This window comes from Seriola lalandi, unplaced genomic scaffold (assembly GCF_002814215.2).
Source record: "Seriola lalandi dorsalis isolate HSWRI2012SDOR001 ecotype SW California unplaced genomic scaffold, Sedor1 jcf7180002054654, whole genome shotgun sequence".
In the NCBI taxonomy this organism is placed as follows: Eukaryota; Metazoa; Chordata; class Actinopteri; order Carangiformes; family Carangidae; genus Seriola; species Seriola lalandi.
In genome coordinates this window covers 870714-894932 of record NW_019525207.1, presented here as the reverse complement: position 1 = coordinate 894932, position 24219 = coordinate 870714, and the positions used below count along the sequence as shown (strand labels likewise).

The 24219-nt window shown below is 38.5% G+C and overlaps 1 protein-coding gene across 1 annotated transcript; it reads left to right on the top strand.

The window, feature by feature from the left end:
- The first annotated feature begins 2352 nt into the window (after nucleotides 1-2352).
- Nucleotides 2353-24011, top strand: LOC111665554 (complement C3). Its single transcript, XM_023420600.2, has 43 exons — nucleotides 2353-2510; nucleotides 5173-5368; nucleotides 5507-5669; nucleotides 5865-5959; nucleotides 7255-7343; nucleotides 7675-7757; nucleotides 7863-7950; nucleotides 8094-8196; nucleotides 9102-9219; nucleotides 9478-9593; nucleotides 10002-10148; nucleotides 10650-10749; nucleotides 10867-10964; nucleotides 11067-11258; nucleotides 11424-11579; nucleotides 11904-12033; nucleotides 12786-12860; nucleotides 13178-13375; nucleotides 13483-13600; nucleotides 13710-13798; nucleotides 13923-14062; nucleotides 14524-14736; nucleotides 15723-15786; nucleotides 15888-15977; nucleotides 16176-16382; nucleotides 17134-17209; nucleotides 17310-17469; nucleotides 17611-17706; nucleotides 18604-18754; nucleotides 19147-19232; nucleotides 20269-20346; nucleotides 20457-20612; nucleotides 20775-20837; nucleotides 21002-21083; nucleotides 21276-21324; nucleotides 21500-21590; nucleotides 21703-21792; nucleotides 21891-21993; nucleotides 22189-22278; nucleotides 22693-22785; nucleotides 22895-22978; nucleotides 23442-23586; nucleotides 23837-24011. Exons 1-43 carry the CDS (start codon nucleotides 2434-2436, stop codon nucleotides 23976-23978), a joined length of 4980 nt encoding a protein of 1659 aa, XP_023276368.1. The 5' UTR covers nucleotides 2353-2433; the 3' UTR covers nucleotides 23979-24011.
- Nucleotides 24012-24219: the final 208 nt, after the last annotated feature.

Below are 24219 nucleotides of genomic sequence, written 5' to 3'. Positions count from 1 at the left end.
GTTTCTGAATTAGGCTTTGTCAAGGATGCATGCTAATGTCAAGGACGCATGCTAATGTTAGCTAGTTTCTAACCTTAGCCTGAAGTTACAGTTAAGCTATCTAACTTTAGCCAGCCCTTTTGTTGTAGAGGTTTTGACATCCTTTGTTATCCTTGTTGATATTGGCTTTTATAACAGACACCTCCTGTCTTTTCTCTGAGGAATTAAGGAGTTTTACCTGTTGGGTAAATGAAAAGTTTTAACTGCATGTGTGCTGAAGGCTAAGTAATTGTATTAGCAGTTGTGGAAAGTAATGAAGTACATTTACTCGTAGTACTGTACTTAAGTATAATTTTGAGGTACTTGGACTTAACTTGGCAATTTATATTTTATGTTACTTTATACTTAAAATCCACTACATTTCAGAAGGAAATATTGTTTTTTACATAATGTTGTGTCCGTTACATTTATTTGACAGCTTTAGTTAAACAAGCAAGGTACTTTAAGGACTGTGACACTCACCACTAAAGCATCTGCCCTTGTATATATGTTTTAAACTTAATAATGGTATCAAACTTATCATCTCATGCCTAGCAAGAAACTGGAAAAAAACTCATGTCCAAAATGTCAAACTATTCCTTTAGGAAACAACATATTAATAGAAAATACTTTCACTTCCAATTTTCTTGTAAATATATATTTTTCTGCAATTACTGATGTGCAGTAGATGGACAACATGTCTAAAATTCACTTTCACAGTAGATGCCCTTTTCTATTCATAATGCCTTTTCTGTAACATTATACAGTAGCTGTTTAGGAATAAAACACCAGTGAGATGTTTGTTTTTGGCTAATCCAGCAAATTAAATACCAATCATTTACCAAATTTCTAGTGGTTGACAATTTGTAGGCTAATTTCTCATCGTATTTATCACTATATTTCAGAAGCTTGTAGAGAAGATCAAAATGTTTACAGCTTAAATATACTTTTTTATTTGAATTGAAATAGTCTTTGCCCTTAAAGCACAAAACTTACTTAGTAAAGTTGGATCAGTCAAAACACTTTGTTTGTATTTGTTTACTGTATAATATTAATATAAAAGATTTTGCACTGAAGGATTCAGTATAATGTAAATTGATAATTTACCAGTCATCAAACAATACTTCAATGTAATTGTTGTCGGTAACAAAGGGGTTAAGGTGTCAACTGTGAACTGCAGTATCATTGGTTCACAGCAAGATTACGTGAAAAATTAAAAAGATCAAACAGTGGCATCCATCTTTCAGTAAATGTAGTCATTCGAAAATATCTCAATAGATTTTCAATGGCTATTCAAATCATTAAATCTCTGAGCCATAGAATGATATGAAATCTTTAAAAAGAAATATGGAATTATATCAATTAAATGAAAAAAAATTATAAATCATATAATGTAAATGATATATATAATTATGTTGAAGACATAAATATAAACCATCAAAAAAACATCAAATCACAGACTCCCAATCACTCCCTGCTGTTGAAACCTTTCCAAATGCTTTACCCAGTAATTACTCAACACAAATTTAACCCCACTATCTGTGAGTTTGTGCTTGTCCAGTATGTTTGATTAGTGTGAGTGTACTGAATCAGCAAGTTCAGAATAACTATAAGTGACTTAAATTTTCCAAACAACAAAATGACAGAGAGAACAATCATGCCATGTTAAATTTATATTTTATTTTATTTTATATGATTTTCGTAATATGCACACAAAGTGCCCAACCTCCCAGGGTTTACAATACACCAAAAGTACAGTTGCAGTGGTCCAACATTTCATTTCATTACAAAATAACAGTATATTTTATAACTCAGCCTTAAACAAAATATTCTGCCTTCTCTCCCAAGCTTGGCAGATAAAATCTGCTGCAAAGAAGTTCCCTCAGGTTCATAATCACCTAGAAACCACCAAGAATCATCAAGAAATTAGTATGAATAAAGGGCATTTTAAAAGTATATCTCTTATGTCCTCAGCAAAACAAAAAATTAACGTCATTCTCAATTTCACCTAGCTCACACAACAAGCAAAGTCTGTCCTCATCTGGAGTGGCATTAAACCTGCCATCTATCAGAAACAGAGAACAGTGTTTTTTCTTGCAATGAACTGTTTATTCATCCGTGAGTTTAGAAATCAAACATCTGAACCCTCATTGATTTTCTAATGTTTATTTTTTTCCTCAGAGCAGAGATAACTTTTATCAGAAATTGATTGGTTTCTCAACTGCTGCTGGGAAGTCATGAGGCATTTATTTGTTAAGCGTGTTTGTGCTTTCCTGTGTACAGAAACTTTTGTGGGGGAAGTATGAGACCATAGCAAAGTGAGGTGGAGGTGCAGGAGGAGGGAGGTGAAAGGATAAAAGGAGGGAGCAACAGAGCAGTAAACTACATTGACAGCAGAACGGGAACAGGAGGACGATGAGTAGGACTCAGCTGTGGCTCCTGGCCTCTCTGGCCTTTGCCTCTCAGACTTTTCAGGCTGATGGATCTCCATTGTGAGTAGATCTGCCTTACCTTTATACACTGTGTGCACGATTATTAGGCAAGTGAGTATTTTGACCATATCATCATTTTATGAATATTTTCCAACTGCAAGCTGTATAAACTTGAATGCTTATTGGATTTAAGCATATCAGGTGATGTGTATTTGTGTAATGAGGGAGGGTGTGGCCTAAAGATATCAAGGTGTGCATAATTATTAGGCAAGTTCTTTTCCTCAGACAAAATGGGCCGAAAAAGAGATTAAATTGACTCAAAAATTGTAAAAAGCCTTTCAGGGGAATGCAGCACTCTTGAAATTGCTAAGATATTGGGGCCTGATCACCGAACCATCAAACGCTTTGTTGCAAATAGTCAATCAGCTCGCAAGAAACGTGTTGAGAAAAAAAGACGCAAATTAACTGCTAAAGATTTGAGAAGAATCAAACGTGAAGCTACCAGGAACCCATTATCCTCCAGTGCCGTCATATTCCGGAACTGCAACCTGCCTGGAGTGTCCACAAGTGCAAGGTGTTCAGTGCTTAGAGACATGGCCAAGGTAAGGAAGGCTGAAATCCGACCACCATTAAACAAGACACATAAGTTGAAACGTCAAGACTGGGCGAAGAAAAATCTGAAGACAGATTTTTCAAAGGTTTTATGGACTGATGAGATGAGAGTGACTCTTGACGGACCAGATGGATGGGCCCGTGGCTGGATCAGTAACAGGCACAGAGTTCCACTTCGAATCAGACGCCAGCAAGGTGGAGGTGGGGTACTGGTATGGGCTGGTATTGTTAAGGATGAGCTAGTTGGACCTTTTCGGGTTGAAGATGGACTTAAAATCTACTCTCAAACCTACTGCCAGTTTTTAGAAGACACTTTCTTCAAGCAGTGGTACAGGAAAAAGTCTGCATCTTTCAAAAAGGCCAGGATTTTTATGCAGGACAGTGCTCCATCGCATGCATCCAAATACTCCACTGCGTGGCTAGCCAGCAAAGACCTTAAAGATGAAAGAATAATGACATGGCCCCCTTCCTCACCTGACCTAAACCCTATTGAGAACTTGTGGGCCCCTCTGAAACGGGAGATTTACAGTGAAGGAAGACAATACACCTCTCTGAACAGCGTCTGGGAGGCTGTGGTTGCTGCTGCACAAAAAATTGAGCACAAATGGATATTCTCCTAAGAAAGCTAAAAACTCACTTTTACTGTCTTAAATATTCAGATTTGAGGTTTATTACCATTTTGGATTGACCGAGAGCACTGTATTTGTTCAAGAATAAAATGAATCCTCAAAAATACAACATGCCTAATAATTGTGCATGCAGCGTATACTCTCCCTGCGTTTTAATTAATGCAATCTAAACAGATATAAAATATACAGTCAACAGTATCAGGGGCTCCGTCCGATTTAAGTCTATTGAAATACGTATTATTAGTTTAATTCGGTTGCATTTCACTTGTGTCTTACATAATAAGCAACTTTAGTCCAATTTGCTGTTTGTGTTCACATAAGTCAAGGTAATGTGGTCTTTTAAATTATGCAAATAAGTAGTAAGCCTAAATTTCTGCAAACAGAGCCCAGAGCCATGATGAAATATTGTATTGATTCAGTGCTGGATCTTTATCAAGATAATTAATAGATCATTCATTGTGTTTAAAGTCCATGCTAGAGCAGATGACCCTAAAAATCTTTTTTTCTTGGAAATTGGATGAATTGAAACATTTACACAAAGACTCTGTGACGAAATGCTTAAAGGGATAGGAAACACTTATTTGGAACAAATTTATGTTTTTTTTTGCTGTTTTTGTTGTGAGATAATTTTTCACCACTTTAGAGGATTTCACATTGAAGCCATAACCTGTGAGGAAGCACAAATTACCTCATTATGAGGGATAACAAGCCAAAAACATCAGAAACAACTTCTCTGAGAAATTTACACATACAACCTCTGTACAGACAAAAAAACAAACAAATAATTCTATAAATAATGTGTCTGAACAGTGAGCACTCTGCAGTATTTTACGCAGATATGTGGTCTATAGTACCTAAATGCATACAATTAAAAAGGTGCTTGTCATTAAGTCAGTAGTACAGTACATCCCTAACAGTACTAGGGCTGTCACTATTTATTCAAAATTCAAACATTCATTCGAACGTGGGTGAAAAGTTCATATTCAAACTATAATAATGACCTGTTGGAAAGCTACAGTCTCTACAAGCCATCAGGCCATTTGAAGTAGTTTGCCTTGAGATCCTACAGAGGGTGCTCTATCGGCTTGACCTATTGACCTATCAGTAAACTAAGGAACTAAGCATGATAATGCCGTGTTGTTTTGTTATGAAAATGGAGGACAATAGCAAGCAAAGTCCTCCTTAGCAGACAACCATGACACCAAAACATCCTAGAAGTCACGAATAAAGATAAAGCTGTTTGTTGACTTTGTAAAAAGTGGCTGCCTTACTCTTCAACGACAACAAATCTGCAGACTCATCTGCTAGCTTACCATCCCACTGAGCTAGCAGAGGCAGCACAGACAGCCAGACCAACGCCTAGTGCGCAGCCTCGTCAATCGATCTTGATTTTTTTGGAAAAAGTGACAGCCCTAAACAGTACGTGGTGCACAGTGACAACAGTGTATTCTCTATCTTCTTCTTTTCCCAATGCTCTGCAGGAAGGTGATGTCTGCCCCCAACTTGTTGCGTGTAGGAACAGCAGAAAACATCTTTGTGGAGTGTCAAGACTGCACCGGAGGAAACATAAATGTCGATATCAACGTGATGAACTATCCATCCAAGGAAAAAAGGCTGGTAACCACATCTGTGACCCTTACCAGTGCAGAACACTTCCAGGGATTTGGACAAATAACGGTAGATGAAATATTGTTACTCTTACTTGGCTTCATGTTCTGTCATGACCTCAAACAAGAGATGTAGAATTCAGAAATTCTCATCATATACACCCGTCCTGCTGCTCACACGCCACGTCTCTCTTCAAACTGGCCTCAGATTCCTGCAGAAGACTTCAACAAAGATCCAACCTTGAAGCAGCGTGTCTACCTGCAAGCTCAGTTCCCTGACCGCCTGCTTGAAAAAGTCGTCTTAGTGTCCTTCCAGTCCGGCTACATCTTCATCCAGACTGACAAGACCCTCTACACCCCAAACAGTATAGGTGAGTCCAGTATTACATCAGTGCTGAGAAACACTCCCATCTCTGTCAGAGGGTCTCTACGTAACAACGTACATTAGAAAATATATAACAGTATGATTTTATTTAGATTAGTTGGACTAATGCATTTTTCATGTTTGTAAATGAATGACTGTACTTTAAACTACAGTAACATGAACCTCTTTCTCTTTCTGTCAGTTCATTTCAGGATGTTTGCAGTAACACCACGCATGGAGCCTGTGGAGAGGGATACCGTAACCCAAGCTGATACTACCATAGCCATCGAGATTGTGGTATTGTATTTTAACTTAAGCACAGAATCAAAAGTAATATTATAATTAGGGCTGGGTGATATGGCCTAAAAGTAATATTGCAGTATTTTTAGGCTGTATCGCAATACACGACATATAGTGATTTTTTAAAATCTACTCAATAGAACTTTGTAAATACAAGATTTAACCCTTTGTTGCATAAAGAAACTCTCATGCTTCGCTGCTGTTTTGTGTGATGTGGAAATTCAGCATCTCACCAGCCAAAATAGACAGGGAAACAATTGTTGATAGTCATACTGATATCATACCAGCAACGTTATATATAATTGACACCTTTAACTAGCCTACAGCTTAAATGTCTCGACTTTATATGAATATGACACAGACATGAAAAAATATAACTTTATAAATATGAATATATATAATGTTTTATATATATATATATATATATATATATATATATGTGTATATATATGTATATGTGTGTGTGTATGTGTGTGTATTATATAACTTATTTCTAACTATTTTAGCAACTGCATGGAGAGAAAGAGGAGACCACATGTAGGCTAGTAGATGGTCATAGCAGAAACCCAATCTTGGTTATAATTATGTTGATAATTTAACAGGTGAAGGGCAGTATTTTACAGGTGCTCTCTCTCTCTTTCTCTGTGGTCTCTTGCTCTGAACAAGGGTAAACAAAAGTCAAGGCAAACTGTATGTAGAAAGACAGAGCTGCAACAGTGCAGCTGCCACGAACACGCGTGGTTTCTAAACTTGGATAAACTTGCTTTGGCGTTTCACTTTTTTCCCTTTTCAGTTCCCTCCGCTCCAGATACAAACACACCTCCTCACCTACATCACACATTCAGAGAGTTTTCTGGATGTGCGGGGGAGTATGTCAGTGAGAGGGAGAGAGCAAGAGGAGCGAAATGCCAAAGGGAATTTAATGCTGGCTTCTTAAAACAATTATATGACAATTTATACTTGATGTTCGCGATATTATCATTACAAAAAAACAGCAAAAAGATATATAGAATATATTTGAGATATTGCCCACCCCTAATTATAATCATCTGTCACTGTTGAACAACAGGTCATTTCCCTACTTTCACCTTCTTCTTGCAAAATTCCCACTGTGAAACTAAATATCCTAAATGAAGACAGAAATTTTTGTGTCAATCAAGACGCTGATCAGACTCATGGATCATAGACAAAAGATTTGTTGAAAAGTCTTTGTTGCAGTATGGTTGTACTACATGCATTTGTGAAGTGGCTAGGCTCACTGTTAATGGTTGCTCAACGTTGTTTGTGTTTAGACTCCTGAGGACATAATTTTCTCTCTTGAAACTGTCTCTCTGAAATCGGGAATCCACTCAGGAAGTTATCAACTTGGTGAAATTGTCAGGTGAGTATTTAATGAAATTAAATTTACATTTCTTTACATTCTGTTTACATTTTAACAGTAACAGGTGAATTCAATTCAATTAAATGACAAGTATCTAGTATATTTTAAGTGTATTTTAACATGTTTATAGTAAGTACAGTACAGCACAGTACAGGTAATGTTGTACAGGTAATGTTGCCTATTCAGTGTTTTGACAACTAATAAAAAAATGATCAAGTCATACAAGGTGAACAAGATGAGGAGACACTGTGAATCCTTAGTATGTGTGTGTGTGTGTGTGTGTGTGTGTGTGTGTGTGTGTGTGTGTGTGTGTGTGTGTGTGTGTGTGTAGTCTCGGGCTTTGGAAAGTGGTGGCCAGGTTTCACAGCAACCCACAGCAAAGCTACTCTGCAGAATTTGAGGTCAAAGAATACGGTGAGTCCCTTTTCACCCGAACTGTTATTTACTGTAAAACCTATAAAGCATTCACTTATTTTGACCTGATGTTGGACACAAAATAAAATGTATTTAATTTATCAGTGCTGCCCAGTTTTGAGGTGAAAGTGATACCTACGAGCTCCTTCTTCTACGTGGACAGTCCACAGCTCACCATCAACATTAAAGCTACGTATGTGAAAGTTTTACTTTGTGGCTTTGGAGAACAAGTTTTAGTAGACGTATTGGAGGAGAAAATAAATAATGTTTTTAAGAGGTTGGAACTCTTCCTGTTGTAGTTTGTTAAAATAAAATGTCCTTCTCTTGTGGCTTTAGGTATCTGTTTGGTGAAGAGGTGGATGGGACAGCCTTCGTGGTATTTGGTGTTGTGCATGAGGGTCAAAAGAAGAGTTTTCCCGACTCCATTCAGAAAGTGCAGGTGAGCACACGGGGGTGACTGCAGATGGTTGCAACACTTTTTGCATTTCTCTCAATTAGTCAAGAGACTTTTTGTTCTCGACCAATGAAACATTTGCATATTAAACTTTCATCGTTTTGCTAATTTCCCATACACCCATACACTAAAATGATTTCATATGACACATCATTACCCAATATTTATTTGAATGGAAGAATTCAGATGATGCAACTGATCCCAACACAGGGTACAGTTGAAACACAGGTCAGGGATGTTTGCAACATATTGAAAATACATAGAATTTGACCAATTACCTCTTGCTTTTGGTCTAAATAAGAACAATATTCTGTAAATATGCACTGTTTTACAATATTATTATTATAATATTCCTTTATCAAGTAATATTTATCAAATAACATATTGAGCTTTGTTTGCATAGAAGAGAGGCCTACCTTGTGTCAAAATAGGCACAATTTATCAATTTTATTGCTTATGATGAACAGAACAGACAAATATACTATAAGACCATAAGAGGCTAACAAAATAATTCACAAAATAAGTTGTTTGTTACCTTTTATATGTATGTACAGCATGACTAAAATACAGTTCATGAAAAAATTACTTTCATACCTCCAAAACAAGTTTTTACATTAATACATGCAGCAGCAGAAGTTGAATGTGTGTCAGTTTGTTGGTCATTCTGTCTCATACAGTATGTGTTTTACAGCTTGGCTTTTACCAGAGCTACACTGCTTTTATTTTAATCACATTGTTACAGCCCTATCTGTAGAGATTAAGTATTTATGATGTTCAGAATGAAGCCAAACTGACATAAGAATGTATGTATTTTGTACCTATACCTGTTTGCTGGCTGTGTTACTGTGCCGCTATCCTCTATTTCAAGGTGTATTTTTGTGTTATATCAGATCCAGGACGGTGAAGGAGTGATCGTACTGAAGAGGGAGCACATCACACAGATCTTTGACATCAACCTCCTGGTGGGGAGTTCCATTTTTGTATCTGTCAGCGTGCTGACGGAGAGCGGTAAGAAACAGACTGTGTGTTAGTGACTGTTCAGTATATTTGATCATGTGTTGTTCATGATAATTCAGCAGCTCAAAGGGTTTATTCAGTATTACTGATGTCTAAATGCTTCATAGACTTCATATCAGGAAACGTACGTCAGAGATGGAATGGACATGTTTTTATTTATCAGTTTATCAAGTGAATGAACAAATGAAAAACACACTCCTGTCATCAGCGTGTGTGTGCATGCGTTTGCGTTTCTGCATCAATTCACAGGTGGAGAAATGGTGGAGGCAGAGTTGAGAGGTATCCAGATTGTCACATCACCTTATACTATCCACTTCAGGAGAACGCCCAAATATTTCAAACCAGGAATGTCCTTCGATGTTGCGGTAAAGTACTTAGATTTACATTTATATAAAATGACAGCGACAGTATGGCTGTATTTCTACTTTATTAAAAGCCTTTTCTAAAAACATCCTAAGAAAATTTCATACCATATTTTTAGAATTTATTTACTTTTCAAACGCCACATGCAATTTATTGCTCTCTAAGTAACTAAAAATAATTAGTGCAGTGTTTCGATCTGTTATGGATCTTCATTATGATGCAAAAATATTCCAGGGGAAAAGTAGAAGTATTGGATCACTATATTTTATCTAAGTCATAATACTTAATGCACAGCTAGTGCAGTTTGTAAACAAAATTATTTAATTGCCTTTACTAAGACAAGATTAATTGAATGACTTTATAAGACAGTTAGATGTTTTCTGATTATTTGGATGTTTGTTTCTTGGCAGGTTGAAGTTATGAATCCAGATGAAACTCCAGCAAAAGGTGTTGCAGTGGTGCTGGAGCCCGGCCCTGTGGAGGGTTTCACTGCAGCCAACGGCATGGCAAAGGTTACCATCAATACAGTGGCAGGACTCTCAAATCTGCTAATCACTGTAAGTCTCCAATTTTTCTTTTCCTTTTTTTTTTTTTTGAGGGTGGTGGGGGAAAAAGATGACAGTGACATAGTGCTTAGCTGATTTCTTTCAATTTTCTCACGATGTCAAGCGACAGGCACTGAGTTCAAAGGTAGGCCTTTAAAAACTTGGCCGGGTACACCTCCACTGAATTCAGATTATGTCAATTAAGCCCAGAAGCTTCTAAAGCCCTGGCAGCGCTGTAATTTTCCAAGCAGTTTCAATGCATCATCAGCTTAGTCTATGTAAATGTCTGACCAACTGGAATTGTGATATAGTGAATTCAAAACTAAACATTTTGTCAGTAAACAATTGTTTGGAAAAATTACTTGTGTCGTGCACAAAATCCATAGATGCCCTCACAGACTTGAGAAAACTTGAGTTGGAGGGGTTAAAAAAATAGCTTTGATGACTTTGACTTAAGTGTATCTAAACCTCTGACTTGTGTGTATGCTTACCTGTGTGTGTCTCTAATTGCAGGCAAAGACCAATGATCCTGATATTTCACGTGAAAGACAAGCATCAGCCACCATGACAGCTCTCCCATATAAAACTAAGAGCAACAACTACATCCACATAGGTAAAGAAAGTCTTGATATAACATCAGATGAAAAAACAAGGTGGTGACAGCAAAGTATGCACCGTGTACAAGATCTTTTCAGTGTTGAACACTCACTACAAAATGTCATTTTTGCAGGTGTGGATACAGCAGAGCTGGAATTAGGAGACAATCTGAAAATCAACCTCAACCTCAACAGGCAGTTAAATAATCAACAAACTGATATCACATACCTGGTGAGAGATATTTTGAACATGTGGACATATACACAGCTATTTTTGTTGCATGTTATGACCAACTTAGCGGGTAAGTGCTGATGTGTAGATCTGTGTCCGTAGATCCTGAGCAGAGGTCAGCTGGTGAAACATGGCCATTACAGGAATAGAGGCCAAGTACTGATTTCCCTGATAGTTCCCATCACCAAAGAAATGCTGCCATCGTTCCGCATCATAGCGTACTACCATACAAATGACAATGAAGTGGTATCAGACTCTGTTTGGGTGGATGTCAAGGACTCCTGCATGGGCTCGGTGAGACACACAACACTTGGTTTAACAACATTAAACTAATTAAGTGAACAAACAACAGACACACAAAGTAAAAATGATTGTTTTCTATATTTAACATAGTTCAAGTAATTGCTTTAACAAGTACCAAACAGCATTCTCATTCATTGCCTTTCCCTTCACATTTAGCTGACGTTGGAATCATCGAGACCTGCCGTGTCCTATGAGCCTCGCAGGATGTTTGGTCTGAAAGTCACTGGAGATCCAGAGGCCACAGTGGGACTGGTGGCAGTTGACAAAGGCGTCTATGTCCTGAATAACAAGCACCGCCTCACCCAGAAAAAGGCAATTTTTGATTTCATCTTTAAGTGTGAAAATATTTGAAATGCGTTTAACTTTAAAAGCGTTGTAAAAAAAAAAAAAAAAAAAAAAGTTTTCACTACATGTATGGAACTGACTAATACACTCTTTAAAAATGGACATACGATATGCAAGTGTATTATAATAATACTATAATGTATATCTGTCATGTTGCAGAGGCGCTGTTTTATTATGTCATATCAGAACTTGTCATGAGAGTTTATAGATATATCTGTTTAACTTGCATACCGTAACCTGATAACTTGTGTGTTTGTGTTTTTGTGTGTAAATGATTTCCACCTTGCTCAGATCTGGGACATTGTAGAGAAGTCCGACACAGGCTGCACCCCAGGTGGAGGGAAGGACAATATGGGTGTGTTCTTCGATGCCGGGCTGGTGTTTGATTCCAACGCTGCTTCTGGGACTCCCTACAGACAAGGTGACACTACTTTACTCTACAGTCTGACTGTTTTCCCCTCTCCTACTAGACTCATTTCATCCTCCCCTTTTGTGGTATCTTGCCATGCGGATAGACTCAGAAACACTGTTTCCTAAATTACTTGTTGCTGTTCAGTTTTCCTAAATGCCATTTCTCAGTGCTGTGAGAAAAGTCTTTATTTTTAAGACCTTTGTTTTCAGGCACAGAAAACCAAGATTATCTGCCAAATACCACTAAGGCCCTGTTCAGATCCGGCATTAACATGCATCTTAAGTGATCCGATCACAAGTGGTCAGCTCTTAAGTGCGTGAACATCTGGCTTTAAGATGCATCTTAAGTGACCACCTGTGATCGGATCTCACTTCCCCGCTCTCTATGCAAATAAACCTGTATGCATTGTTGTTTTAGCCAATCCAATGGTCAGGTCTATTGTCAATGCACTGGTTAGATCTCAAATGGATCGTCAATGCATCTTGTGTGCGTTCACACCTGTACTTAGAGCTGACCACTTGTGATCAGATCACCCGAAACGAATGTTAATACCAGGTCTGAACAGGGTTCAGGAGTAAGTGAGATGTGAAATAGATAACAGAGAAACACAACTTTAAGGCATTTCTATGTTGACTTCAACAGTCAGCCATGGTCATTGCCAATTGAGCAGATTATGATCTTGCGTGTGTTGTTAGGGGACTAAAGCCGAGGTCCAACCTTGTTGGACTATGTTAAAGATCTGGTCTATGTTGTGTTTCCAGAATTGAAGTGTCCCACAGCGGCCCCGACCAGGAGGAAACGAGCCAATACTCTAATGAACGTCACAACCAGCTTATGTAAGTACAAAACACAGCTCTAAACTACCCAATAACCACACATACAGACAAATTATGTATATGTATTAGTGGAGGAGGAAGGATGCAAATAAGATGGATCCCTTTTTACTTTATATATTATTTTAGTTGTGACTTATTCAAAGGGTAAAGTTGTGATTTTGGGTGATGTAGATAAAACTGGCTTGACTAGTTAATTTTTCTCTATATTTAATTTGACATACCTTAAATCTTTTATTTACAACTTTCCAGTTCACCCTTCATCTTGTCTACATACCCTCACACCTCTGTCTCCCCTTCAAAACCCTCTTTCTCTCCAGTGAGTCGGTATCCAGATGAACTGCAACGTGACTGTTGTTTGGATGGCATGAGGGAAACACTTCTTTCATACACCTGTGAGAGGCGGAGTGAGTACATCTCGGATGGTGCAACCTGTGTCGAGGCCTTCCTGCACTGCTGCAAGACGATGCAAACTCAGCGAGCTGAAAAGAATGAGGAAGACCTCCAACTGGCTCGCAGTAAGAGATAGGGACAAAAGACAGGACAAAAGCCCAGGGCGGTTATTCATTGTCATACTGGTAATTATAAAACAGTCAAAATAGTAACCTTTTTAATGTCACTTCAGGTGAAGATGATGACAGTTACATGGACAGCAATGACATTGTTTCTCGCACCAAGTTCCCTGAAAGTTGGCTGTGGTCTGACATCAAACTGCCTGCTTGCCCTCCACAAACACCCAACTGGTGAGGCAACTGAAACATACACGCAACAAATACACTGATAACTTCATGTATGACAAAAGTTGAACACTTCTCTTTGCCTCTTCAAGCCTTATCACTTTTTTTGTTTCAGTGAGTCCACATCACTTGTGAAAAATGTTCCTTTGCAAGACTCAATCACAACCTGGCAGTTCACTGGCATTAGTCTGTCAAAAACTCATGGTGAGAAATCAGTGACGCTAAGCTGTCTTGTGTTTAAGGTGTACCTGTCTAAACTTTTCTCATCAATTACACATTTTGTTTCTCTTTCCCTGTTTCATCACTTTTTTATCCCTCTCATCTTTAGGTATCTGTGTTGGTGATTCATTAGAAGTAATTGTCCGCAAGGACTTCTTTATTGACCTCAGACTGCCCTATTCTGCTGTCCGTGGAGAGCAGCTGGAAATTAAGGCAATCCTTCACAATTACAGCCCTGACCTTGTCACCGTAAGTCTGTGGTACTCTGCTCTGTTGTTTCAGGCCAGAGTCAATGAGAGCACATTTTTCTCAAGAGTTTGGACAGTAAATATTGAATGATTATTTCTCCAGTCTTTGATAAGTGTAATCGCTGCTCATATGATACAACCTGGGGTCCATACAACCTTACAAATTACAACATTTACAGTGAACCTTCTCATTCTCAAGATCAAATTGATCCTCTGGGAAACAATTAAATCTAAGTTAAAACTGATGATAATGATCCTTATTAGTTAGTTAGTTCCTATTTAAGATAGGAATAATATTGTTGTTTTTATTTTTTATAAATACTGACAAAGACTACCTGAAATTGTTAAAAGTGGATATTATCAGTAAATGCTTAGAAAAATCAAAATATGTCATTAGCGTCTGGTCCACTTTGTGTCAGGTCTTCATCTTTGATCAGCTACACATATCTCACTCTCTTTAAGGTGCGTGTGGATCTTCTTGAGGAGGAGCATGTGTGCAGTGCAGCTTCAAAACGTGCAAAGTATCGTCAGGAGGTCAGAGTCGGGCCTGAAACCACACGATCTGTACCCTTCATCATTATTCCCATGAGGGAAGGACAATTCCGCATTGAGGTCAAAGCAGCTGTTAAAGACTCGTCGCTCAGTGACGGAATCATGAAGATGCTTAAAGTGGTGGTAAGAAAAAACACTCTAGTGGGGTTTTTTTTTTAATACCTATTAAAACTGTTCTGTTGCAGGAAAATGTTCAATCTGCAAAGAAAGGTTGTCAGTATAAACTTTACATTACATCTCAGTTCTGTAACTTTGTGTGAGTACTTTCAGCCAGTTGCTGTTTGGACTGACTGGAATTGAGATGTGAGATGTAGCCTCTTTCTTGAGAGTCAAATCAAGTCATATTCAGCAACTCTTCCAGATTAAATGGCCAATATACTGTTTATCCATGTTCCATGACGGCAGACAGAGGCATTTTCTAATCAAAAGCCATTGCAGTTACAAATCACTGTTGATGTATTAGATTTTAAAAAAAGCATTGTAGTTATGGGGTGCCCCAGTAGCTCACCTGGTGGAGCGAGTACCACAAAGGTTTAGTCCTAACCGCAGCGGTCCGGGCTCGGGTCTGGCCTGTGTCCCTTTGCTGCATGTCATCCCATCTCTCTCTCCCTGACTGTCCTGTCGCTCTCACTGTAGCTATCTGAATACAGGCCAAAAAAAGTATTGTGTGTAAAGGTGTTCACCCTTTGCTATTTTGCTTGAATGTAAATGTAAGCATATAAATGTATCCACTATATATGTACAATATTCTCTGCTGCCAGTCCTACAGTGCTCATTTCCATTTAATGAATGCTAAAATTTACCATGTCTACAATTGTCAGTGATGATGCAAAATAATGGTGATAAGTAAGTGTCCAAAATCTCTTCTGCTCGCTGCTGAGTTTTTATTTCCCATTTCTGAAATCACTTACTACTCCCCCCCCATATAACATACAGCGATCTCCTGTGACAAAGTCAAATCAGGCATCTCTTGCACATAACTTTGATGCAAATCATACAATATCTGCAAGTATTGTGCACAGCACAGCACTGCACAGTATTTTCTTATCAGTGTATAAACTTTTAAAGTAGTTGTGATTTCCAATATCTGTCTTGTCTTGTTTTTCCAGCCTGAAGGCGTACTGATTAAAAGTCCAAAAATTATAACTCTAGACCCCACCAATAAAGGTGTAGGTGAGTTAACCAACTACATAGCTACATTGTACAGTAATTCAGTAATATTGTTTTCATTCCTTGAATCGATCCCCCAACTTACACACTATTTCTCCTTTTAGGTGGTAAACAAGAAGAAATTGTGAACAGTGGAATTCAAAATAAAGATTTGGTGCCTAACACACCTACGAGCACACAGATCTCTGTGACAGGTGAGATTTGATGTTATATTTGGTCATGTTATGTGGCACAGTGCCTGCACATGAATTCTGCATTGGTCTAGATTAATATTGTTCTTATTTGGAAATGATCACCTCACTGGTTGTGGGGAACCTTTGCATGTTTGTTTAGTTGTTTCTTCCTGTTGATTTATAATGTTTTGGTTTTTCTGTTTGTGTGTATGCATGCAGGGAGGGAACAAGTAGGTGCACTGGTGGAGGAAGCCATCAATGGGAAATCAATGGCTAGTATGATCTACCAGCCATCAGGCTGTGGAGAGCAGAACATGTTCCACATGACCATGCCTGTCATTGCAACCATATATTTGGACAAAACCAATCAGTGGGAAACTGTGGGCATTACGAAACGGAACGAAGCCCTCGAACACATCAAGACCGGTGGGCCCACCCAGATGTATATTTGCAGTTACCTGAAATTTTACTGATGCCCCTCTGTGTGGGATTTTTAAATTTCTGAATTGGCGGAATTGGTATGAAAACAGACAGTGAGGTAGACAACATGCTACCCCTGCCCCACAGATCCAAGCTACAGCAGGGACACTGAGATTGATTGAACTGAATGCAGCACATAGACACATAGACTACCGGGGCCGCACTCAAACAATAATTCAGCCCAGGAATTTGAGGCCACTTAAAAATCGTCGGACTGGTAATTCTGCAGGCTAAAACTATTTGTTGATTTAAGGGTTATCAGACTAGTTAGGAATTTGGACACTATATTCATCTGGGAGGAAAGTTAGATTACAAAATACAAAAATGTGTGACTGACCAATAAATATGAGAAAATGTTCTATTATTACACAGCTGTCACCTGCTTGTTAAATTATCGCCGGTTAAGTTGACTGTTCACGGTACAGGCCAAAACGACCCTCAGGCCACCGGGAAATGTCCCGGCTCTCCCAACGGGCTGTCCACCACTGTGGACTACAGAGGTTTTCGCTGGGATTATCTTTTTTTATAAACAAAAACACATGCCATCAGAATGATTTTCAATAATAAAAGAAAAAAAATACACACAGGGGCACAGCTTCTTTAAACAAGGAGTCCAGTTTAAAAAGATTTCTCAAACTACCATCCAATGGATGAGATGAATGTGAGTCAGTAAAAAGGTTGTTTTGTTTGTGTACAGGCTACCGGAACGAGCTTGCCTACCGTAAAAAAGATGGATCTTTTTCTGCATTTCCCCATCGCCAAAGTAGCACCTGGTGAGGCATGCAAACATCCATGAACCATGACTATGTGAGGATGGGTGTATTTCATATGCAAATAAACAAGACTCAACAATTGCACCCTCTCCTTTCTTAGGCTGACGGCCTATGTCGCCAAGGTGTTTGCCATGGCCAATAGTCTGGTTGCAGTGGAAAGGAGCGTGATCTGCGATGCTGTCAAGTATGTGATTCTCAATGCCCAGCAACCTGACGGCTTGTTTCGAGAAATCGGGGGTTTGATTCACGGAGAGATGATGGTGTGTGTGTGACCTGATTTCATGATTTCATCACACTTAAACTTCATGTTAAAAAAAAATAGCGCAGATTAAAACAAGTACATTCCACTGGCTACCTTATACAAAAAAAACATGTTTTTTTATGTGTGTGTGTGTGTGTAGGGTAATGTGCGTGGCAAAGATTCAGATGCCTCCATGACAGCCTTCTGCCTCATCGCCATGCAGGAGTCACGCACACTGTGTGCTACCAGTGTTAATGTGAGTACTTACCTGCAGTGTTTTCTCTTACCTCCTGTTATTTCTTCATTTACTCACTCCACACTAGCGATGGGTGAAACAAAGCTTTTGCGGCACTGAACCAATATGAAGCAACTGACCATTGGCTATGCCCCATCCCCCTTACTTACCATTTCTACTCCTGTTTTGCTTACGTTCTTGCATGGAACACAGTTTACAATGATGATTGTGGCAGATATACCGCTCAAAAGAATGATAACAAAAGCAGGCTTGTATTTCTAGCCACCAGTCACAGCTAGGTTTTGTCAAATGTAGCTAGCTAACTAATTAAGCTAACGTTAGTTCTGTGAGTTGGTCGGGCTACTTAGTATATTTCTTAATAAACAATCACTGTTTGGGCGAAGGGTTAAGGAAACAGTCAGTTGTGCTGACATTGTTTGGAAGCATTTCACATATTCAAATTGATGATATTTACTGGGCAACTTGTCTGGAAGGATTAAATCCAAGATCATGATGACACAGTGAGTCAGAGCAGAAATTGGGTATTTTCTGTCATTTAGTGGTATTTTGCTAAATAAAGGTTATATTGTAAAAATATACTTTTCTAGAGTCTATGGTGTGGCTTCGAAATACTGAAGCAAATTGACAAGTACATCTAGTATTCAAAACCAAAGATACCTCTCTGGTACAATAGGCCATGGTGGTGTTGTGATTGTTGGTGTTTTGAAGAGAGGCACCAAAATATCTTGCTACTGCTTTGGAAGTGGTCTGCCTCACGAGTAATGTAACTACCCCACACCCCAATAATAACTGCAGCTAATGAGGCCCTGTTATCTCACCCATTTACAACCTTTCATGTTTGCACTGAAATCCCTGCTGTCTATCTTTTCTCCTGTTACACTGATTCTGGATTTACAGAGTCTGCCAGGCAGTGTAGACAAAGCAGTGGCCTACCTAGAGAAGCGTTTGCCTTCCCTCACCAATCCATATGCTGTTGCCATGACATCGTATGCCCTGGCCAATGAAAACAAACTGAACCTAGGCATCCTCTACCAGTTTGTTTCCCCAGGTACCGTCACACAACAATATTTCTATAGATGCAAAAATAATACACATCCACATTATGGTCGATATTATGTAAGATTTTAGCCAAAGATATAAAGAAGATGTATTTTGACTATCAAGTGTCCTTTTTTTTACAAATGTTTCTTTAAGTAAGGTGTCTATGTTAAAAAACAAATATCAGATTTCTTTAAATTGTCAAATTTCAATATCTGTATTGGCCTTAAAAATTCTTTATCAGCCGGGCTCTCATGTCTACAAGCCTGTATGTGAGTTTCTGCTCACATTTTACTTCCCTGTTTTTAACTTTATTTTAAGCACAATTAAATATTATAAGTTACTGAAGTTTTTCACAGGTTCTGCTTTGTTATAAAATGTATTTGTCTGTGTTTTCTATAGATTTCTCCCACTGGACTGTATCAGGAGGACATGTTTACACAATGGAGGCCACAGCTTACGCTCTTCTTGCTCTGGTCAAAGACAAGGTGAGTATGTCCCACTTATGTGTGTTTCACCAGCATGTTCACCTACAGAAACATGCAATCAATTCATTGTCTCTGCTACCTCACTAGATGGGCAAAGGGGTTCATGAGGAGGAACCAAAAATCTGTAAAATGTGTTATACACTTCTAAGTGTCCATATTTTTCAAAATGTTTGGCTCATTCACTAATCATCATTAACTCTTAACATTTCTGCAGACCCCTTTTCAGAGCACCTCATAGTTATATATAGATATCTGAAGCATTGTCTGCCCCTCCATTAACATTTATTTTATTTTGGAATGAAAATCCAACTACAGAGACTTAAATATTAACCAAGAACAGTGTAAATGATTTCCATCTTACATTGCATGCGTCTCTCCACAACAGTCCTGAGTGAGTCCAGACCCCTGCCAAGCACAAACCCAGCCTTTTTTACCATTATTCAAGACACAAAATTTCACACAAATGGTTGATGTTATATGTTACTCTGGATAAACAGAGATGTAACCTGAAACTAGTCAGAGTGGCGGAGGCAGACAACTGCAAGGCAGTAATTCTAGTTTCGGCTATATTGTAAATGATCACCCAGTGGGAAAGTTAGAAGCAACTGAATATCTTTCTTATTTTGTCTCTCATGAAGCACACAATCTCCGTCTGGGTAAAAAACTGCTGGACAGAGTAGGCACAGCGAGGAGTGCCTCTCGCTTGCAGGGCATTACTGGTGATTGTCTTTCATGGAAAGTAGCTTAAGTTTGTCCAAAAAGTCATTAGATTTGTTGCTATGTGTAAATGTAAATCTGTTGACGGATGCGTTAAGTTGGCAAGCAACGGCCAATGTGGAAACTCAAACACTCCGCCAGCCGACCTTCATGACACAGGCAGGTGGCATAACTTGATCACTCACTCACTTGCTCAGTCAGCCAGTCAGTCTGTCACATACATTCATTTTTTCATGGCTGGCTCCGCTGTTGCGGTCCACATCCAATATACAGTTAACCACAAAGAGTTCAACCCATTTCTTGCATTCTCTTAATAAAGGCCTTTGAAAAAGCCAGACCTATTGTGAGATGGTTCAACCAAAACCAGAAGGTGGGCAGAGGCTTTGGATCAACTCAGGTAATACAGGACTCCATCCATCTTCACCTCTAGCTGTTTTTATTTGTACTTTTTTTATTATGTGGGATTATAAGCTTTTTTTTTTTTTTTCTCACTCGTTTTCTCTCCAGGCTACTATAATAGTGTACCAGGCTATAGCAGAGTACTGGTCCAGTGCCAAAGAACCAGATTATGATCTGAATGTGGACATCTTGTTGCCAGGCAGGTCAAAGCCTGACAAATACAACTTCAACAGGGATAACCACTATGCCACGAGAACATCTAAAGTGAGAACACAAGCACACAAACTCTCTCTCACACACACACACACACACACACACACATTCTCACAGTGGCATGTTAATATCATCATTCCTGTTAGTTTCACTGTGTTTGTTTCTTCTGCTGATCCCTGTGTGTGTTTGTGTGCATATTTTAAATCCCCACAGATCAACGATATAAACCAGGATGTGAAAGTGACTGCCACGGGCACAGGAGAAGCAACAGTGACAGTAAATGAAATTTGTTGTTGGTGCTGTTGTGTATTGATGTGTCCTTTTTGAGACCAAAGATATTTTATTTTTTAACATTGTGTGGACAATACTATTGAGATGGGAGCCCTATTTTCTTATCACAGTGCATGCAATATTAAAGTGCACTTTTCTCTGTGTGACAGATGGTGTCGCTGTATTACGCGCTGCCTAAAGAGAAGGAGAGCGACTGCCAGAAATTTAACCTGTCAGTGGAGCTCATCCCAGGTAATCTGGTGCCCCCTCTCTCTTCCTGTTTGTTGTCTATATTTGCTTTCATTTTATATTTGTCTACTTGTTTTTGTCAATTTTGTTTGCTTATCTACAAACATTATGTTCTCCCTGAAGTATTGATCATTCTGACAAGTTTTTTTTTAATGAGAAAAGAATTTATGCTCATCTGATGTTTTGCTCCTCCAGTGAAAATGAATGAGGATGAGAAGATATACAAGCTGAGAATACAGTTTTTGTAAGTACGATCAAGACCATAATACTGACAAGTGTTGCAATAACATGGCTTCATGAAGAACATTTTCTAACCAGCTGCGGCCCCTCCATTACTTCACTTCTTAGTCACTCTGTTTCTGTCATTCATATTGTTTTAATTGTCCAATTAATGTCAACATTGCCCATTTTCTGCACAGGTATAAGGACAAGGATCGTGATGCAGCTATGTCAATCTTGGATATTGGCTTGCTAACTGGCTTCACTGTGAACACAAATGATCTGAACTTAGTAAGCACTCTTAAAGATAAACACATACCCACATAGAGTGCAATAGTCAAAACAAAGTGTTTTATGCTTTTGAATGTTGCCTGACAATGTGTGTTTGAATGTTTGTGTGTAGTTGTCCAAAGGCCGTGCCCGCACCATTGCAAGGTATGAGATGAACAAAGCCCTGTCAGAGAGAGGCTCGCTCATTATCTACCTGGACAAGGTAAGACATCAGTCTTTCTTCTCTCTTTCCCTTTTTCTCTCTGACTCGTTGTTTCTCTGTTTATCTGTGTCTCACCTTTGCTTTACATCTCTCCACAGGTTTCTCACACACAAACAGAAGAGATCGCTTTTAGAATCCACCAGACGCTGAAAGTGGGCGTCTTACAACCAGCAGCTGTGTCTATCTATGAATATTATGACCGTATGTCTCAAAGACACTATATGCTCGCCTCAGTGTGCTTCAATATTTTTTCTTTGCTTCAGATACAGTAGATGTCAGAGTAGATAGATAGATCAGCAGGCATTATTACATCTTGTTAAGTATTTAATGTACATTTACTCTGATGCACTGAAGTTAGCACAAAATGTTTTTAAATATCTTTCTTTCTTTTTGCAGAAACACATTGTATGAAATTCTACCATCCAGAGAGGAGAGCTGGAGAGCTACTGAGGCTCTGTAGAAATGATGAATGCACATGTGCTGAAGGTAAACAGGCTGCCCACTTATAAACACTTGAATACTTGTAGGAACTCCAAAAAAATAACATTGTGTTTCATGAAGCATTGGATCATTTGTCATCTTACATTGTCTATTAACTTCAGCAATTAAGTATTGCACCACAATAAATCTGGGTGTCTTGAGACCAAGAGAGTATTAAAAAGGATTGAAGGAGATGGTCGTGGAATTTGCCTTACAGTAAATCACCAGGTCATAACATAATCATCAGAACTTTGTTAGAGGCAACAAGCACCTGCAATCAGAGCTAAAAAAAAAAAAAAATTCACCAACATACTTAACACAGCTTCACTTACCCATCAACCCATCCACACACATGCACATGTGCTCATTTAATCGGGTCATCAGTTGTGTATTTATTTTGTGCCTGTTGTGTATTTTCAGAGAACTGCAGTATGCAGAAGAAAGGCAAAATCAGTAATGACCTGCGCATAGCAAAATCTTGTGAGAGTACTCCGACCAGCAAAATAGATTTTGGTAAGATGCAGTGTATATTATGTAAAGCATTTATCGTAATTAACTTGTATGTTTGTGTAAAGAGATTGGAAGAATGTGAGGTAACAGTCTGCAACTTGTCTGTCCTTAGTGTACAAACTGAGACTGGAAGGATATAGAGATGGTGTGTCCACTGACATTTACACAATGCGGGTACTGGAAGTCATCAAAGAAGGTGGGTATTTATCACCTTTAAAACATCAAAACTGTTTGAACTGCCCGAAATCCCCTGATGCTTTAATGTGTTTCTAAGGTGGCATAGGATTTTAGTTTGTTTTTTTGTTGTTTTTTTTGTTGGTTTTTTTTGCACCTTCTTTTGCATCTTCTCAGCGGTGTTTCTACACAAACAGCAGTTCTTGGCCATTTAAAGAAAACATTACACATTTTGGGAAGTACATTTATTTGTATTTATGCTGAGAGGCAGATGAAAGATTGCTGCCTGTATGCTAAGTATCAAGCTACTGCTAGCAGCAGGCTAACTTGGCTCTCGTTGCCAGGCAACAAGTAGAGACTCTAGTTAACTATACCACTGGTATTATGTGAGAATATAACATCAATGTTTTATACCCTACTGTACCTTTAGCTATGCATTTCATCCTTAAATATATTCTCTCTCCTCGGCTGTATTTTGATTACAGGAGGTTTTGATGTGGGTCCTCTGGATAAATTGCGTACATTCCTCAGTTATCCGCACTGCAGAGAGGCTTTAGGTCTGAGAAAAGGCAAAACCTACCTTATCATGGGCGAGTCCAAAGATATTCACAGAGACGACCAAGATCAATCGTAAGTTCTTTGTGTGTAGACATGTTTGTTTAGTGTGTGCAGCTCCATCATAATATTGTCTCCATGAAAAACATTTTATCTGTTTCATTGCTTTCTATTACTAAATCAAGTTTGCCTTTCTTGTACTCTCGTCAATGTGTTACTGTATCTATTGATAGACTCATTGAATGTACAATTTTTGTGGGAAGGAGGAAGTTGTGCTTTTTCATGTTATGCATTCAACATGTGTGTTTCACTTTGCTCTCCTTAGGTATCAGTATGTGCTTGGTGAGAAAACCTGGATCGAGTACTGGCCCATAGAGGCAGAGTGTCAAACTGCGGAATACAGACTTACTTGTTTGGGCTTGGATGAGATGGTCCAGCAGTACGCACTTTTTGGATGCAATCAGTGATGAAACTCAAGGAAATAAAATGTACTTTTCAAATCTTTTTTTTCCCATTATCCTTGTGTAAAACTTTCACAGCTCTGAGATGGATTAAAAAGTAACAATGTTACACTGTTGATTAAAATGTAATGGTCATAATCTCATTGATTGTGTCTTACATACAGGTTCATTTTTGGTTAATGTAGAAAATTATTAGTAGTGGCTACCATTTGGCTGCTGTATAACAATCTTCAAACTATAAGTAGAT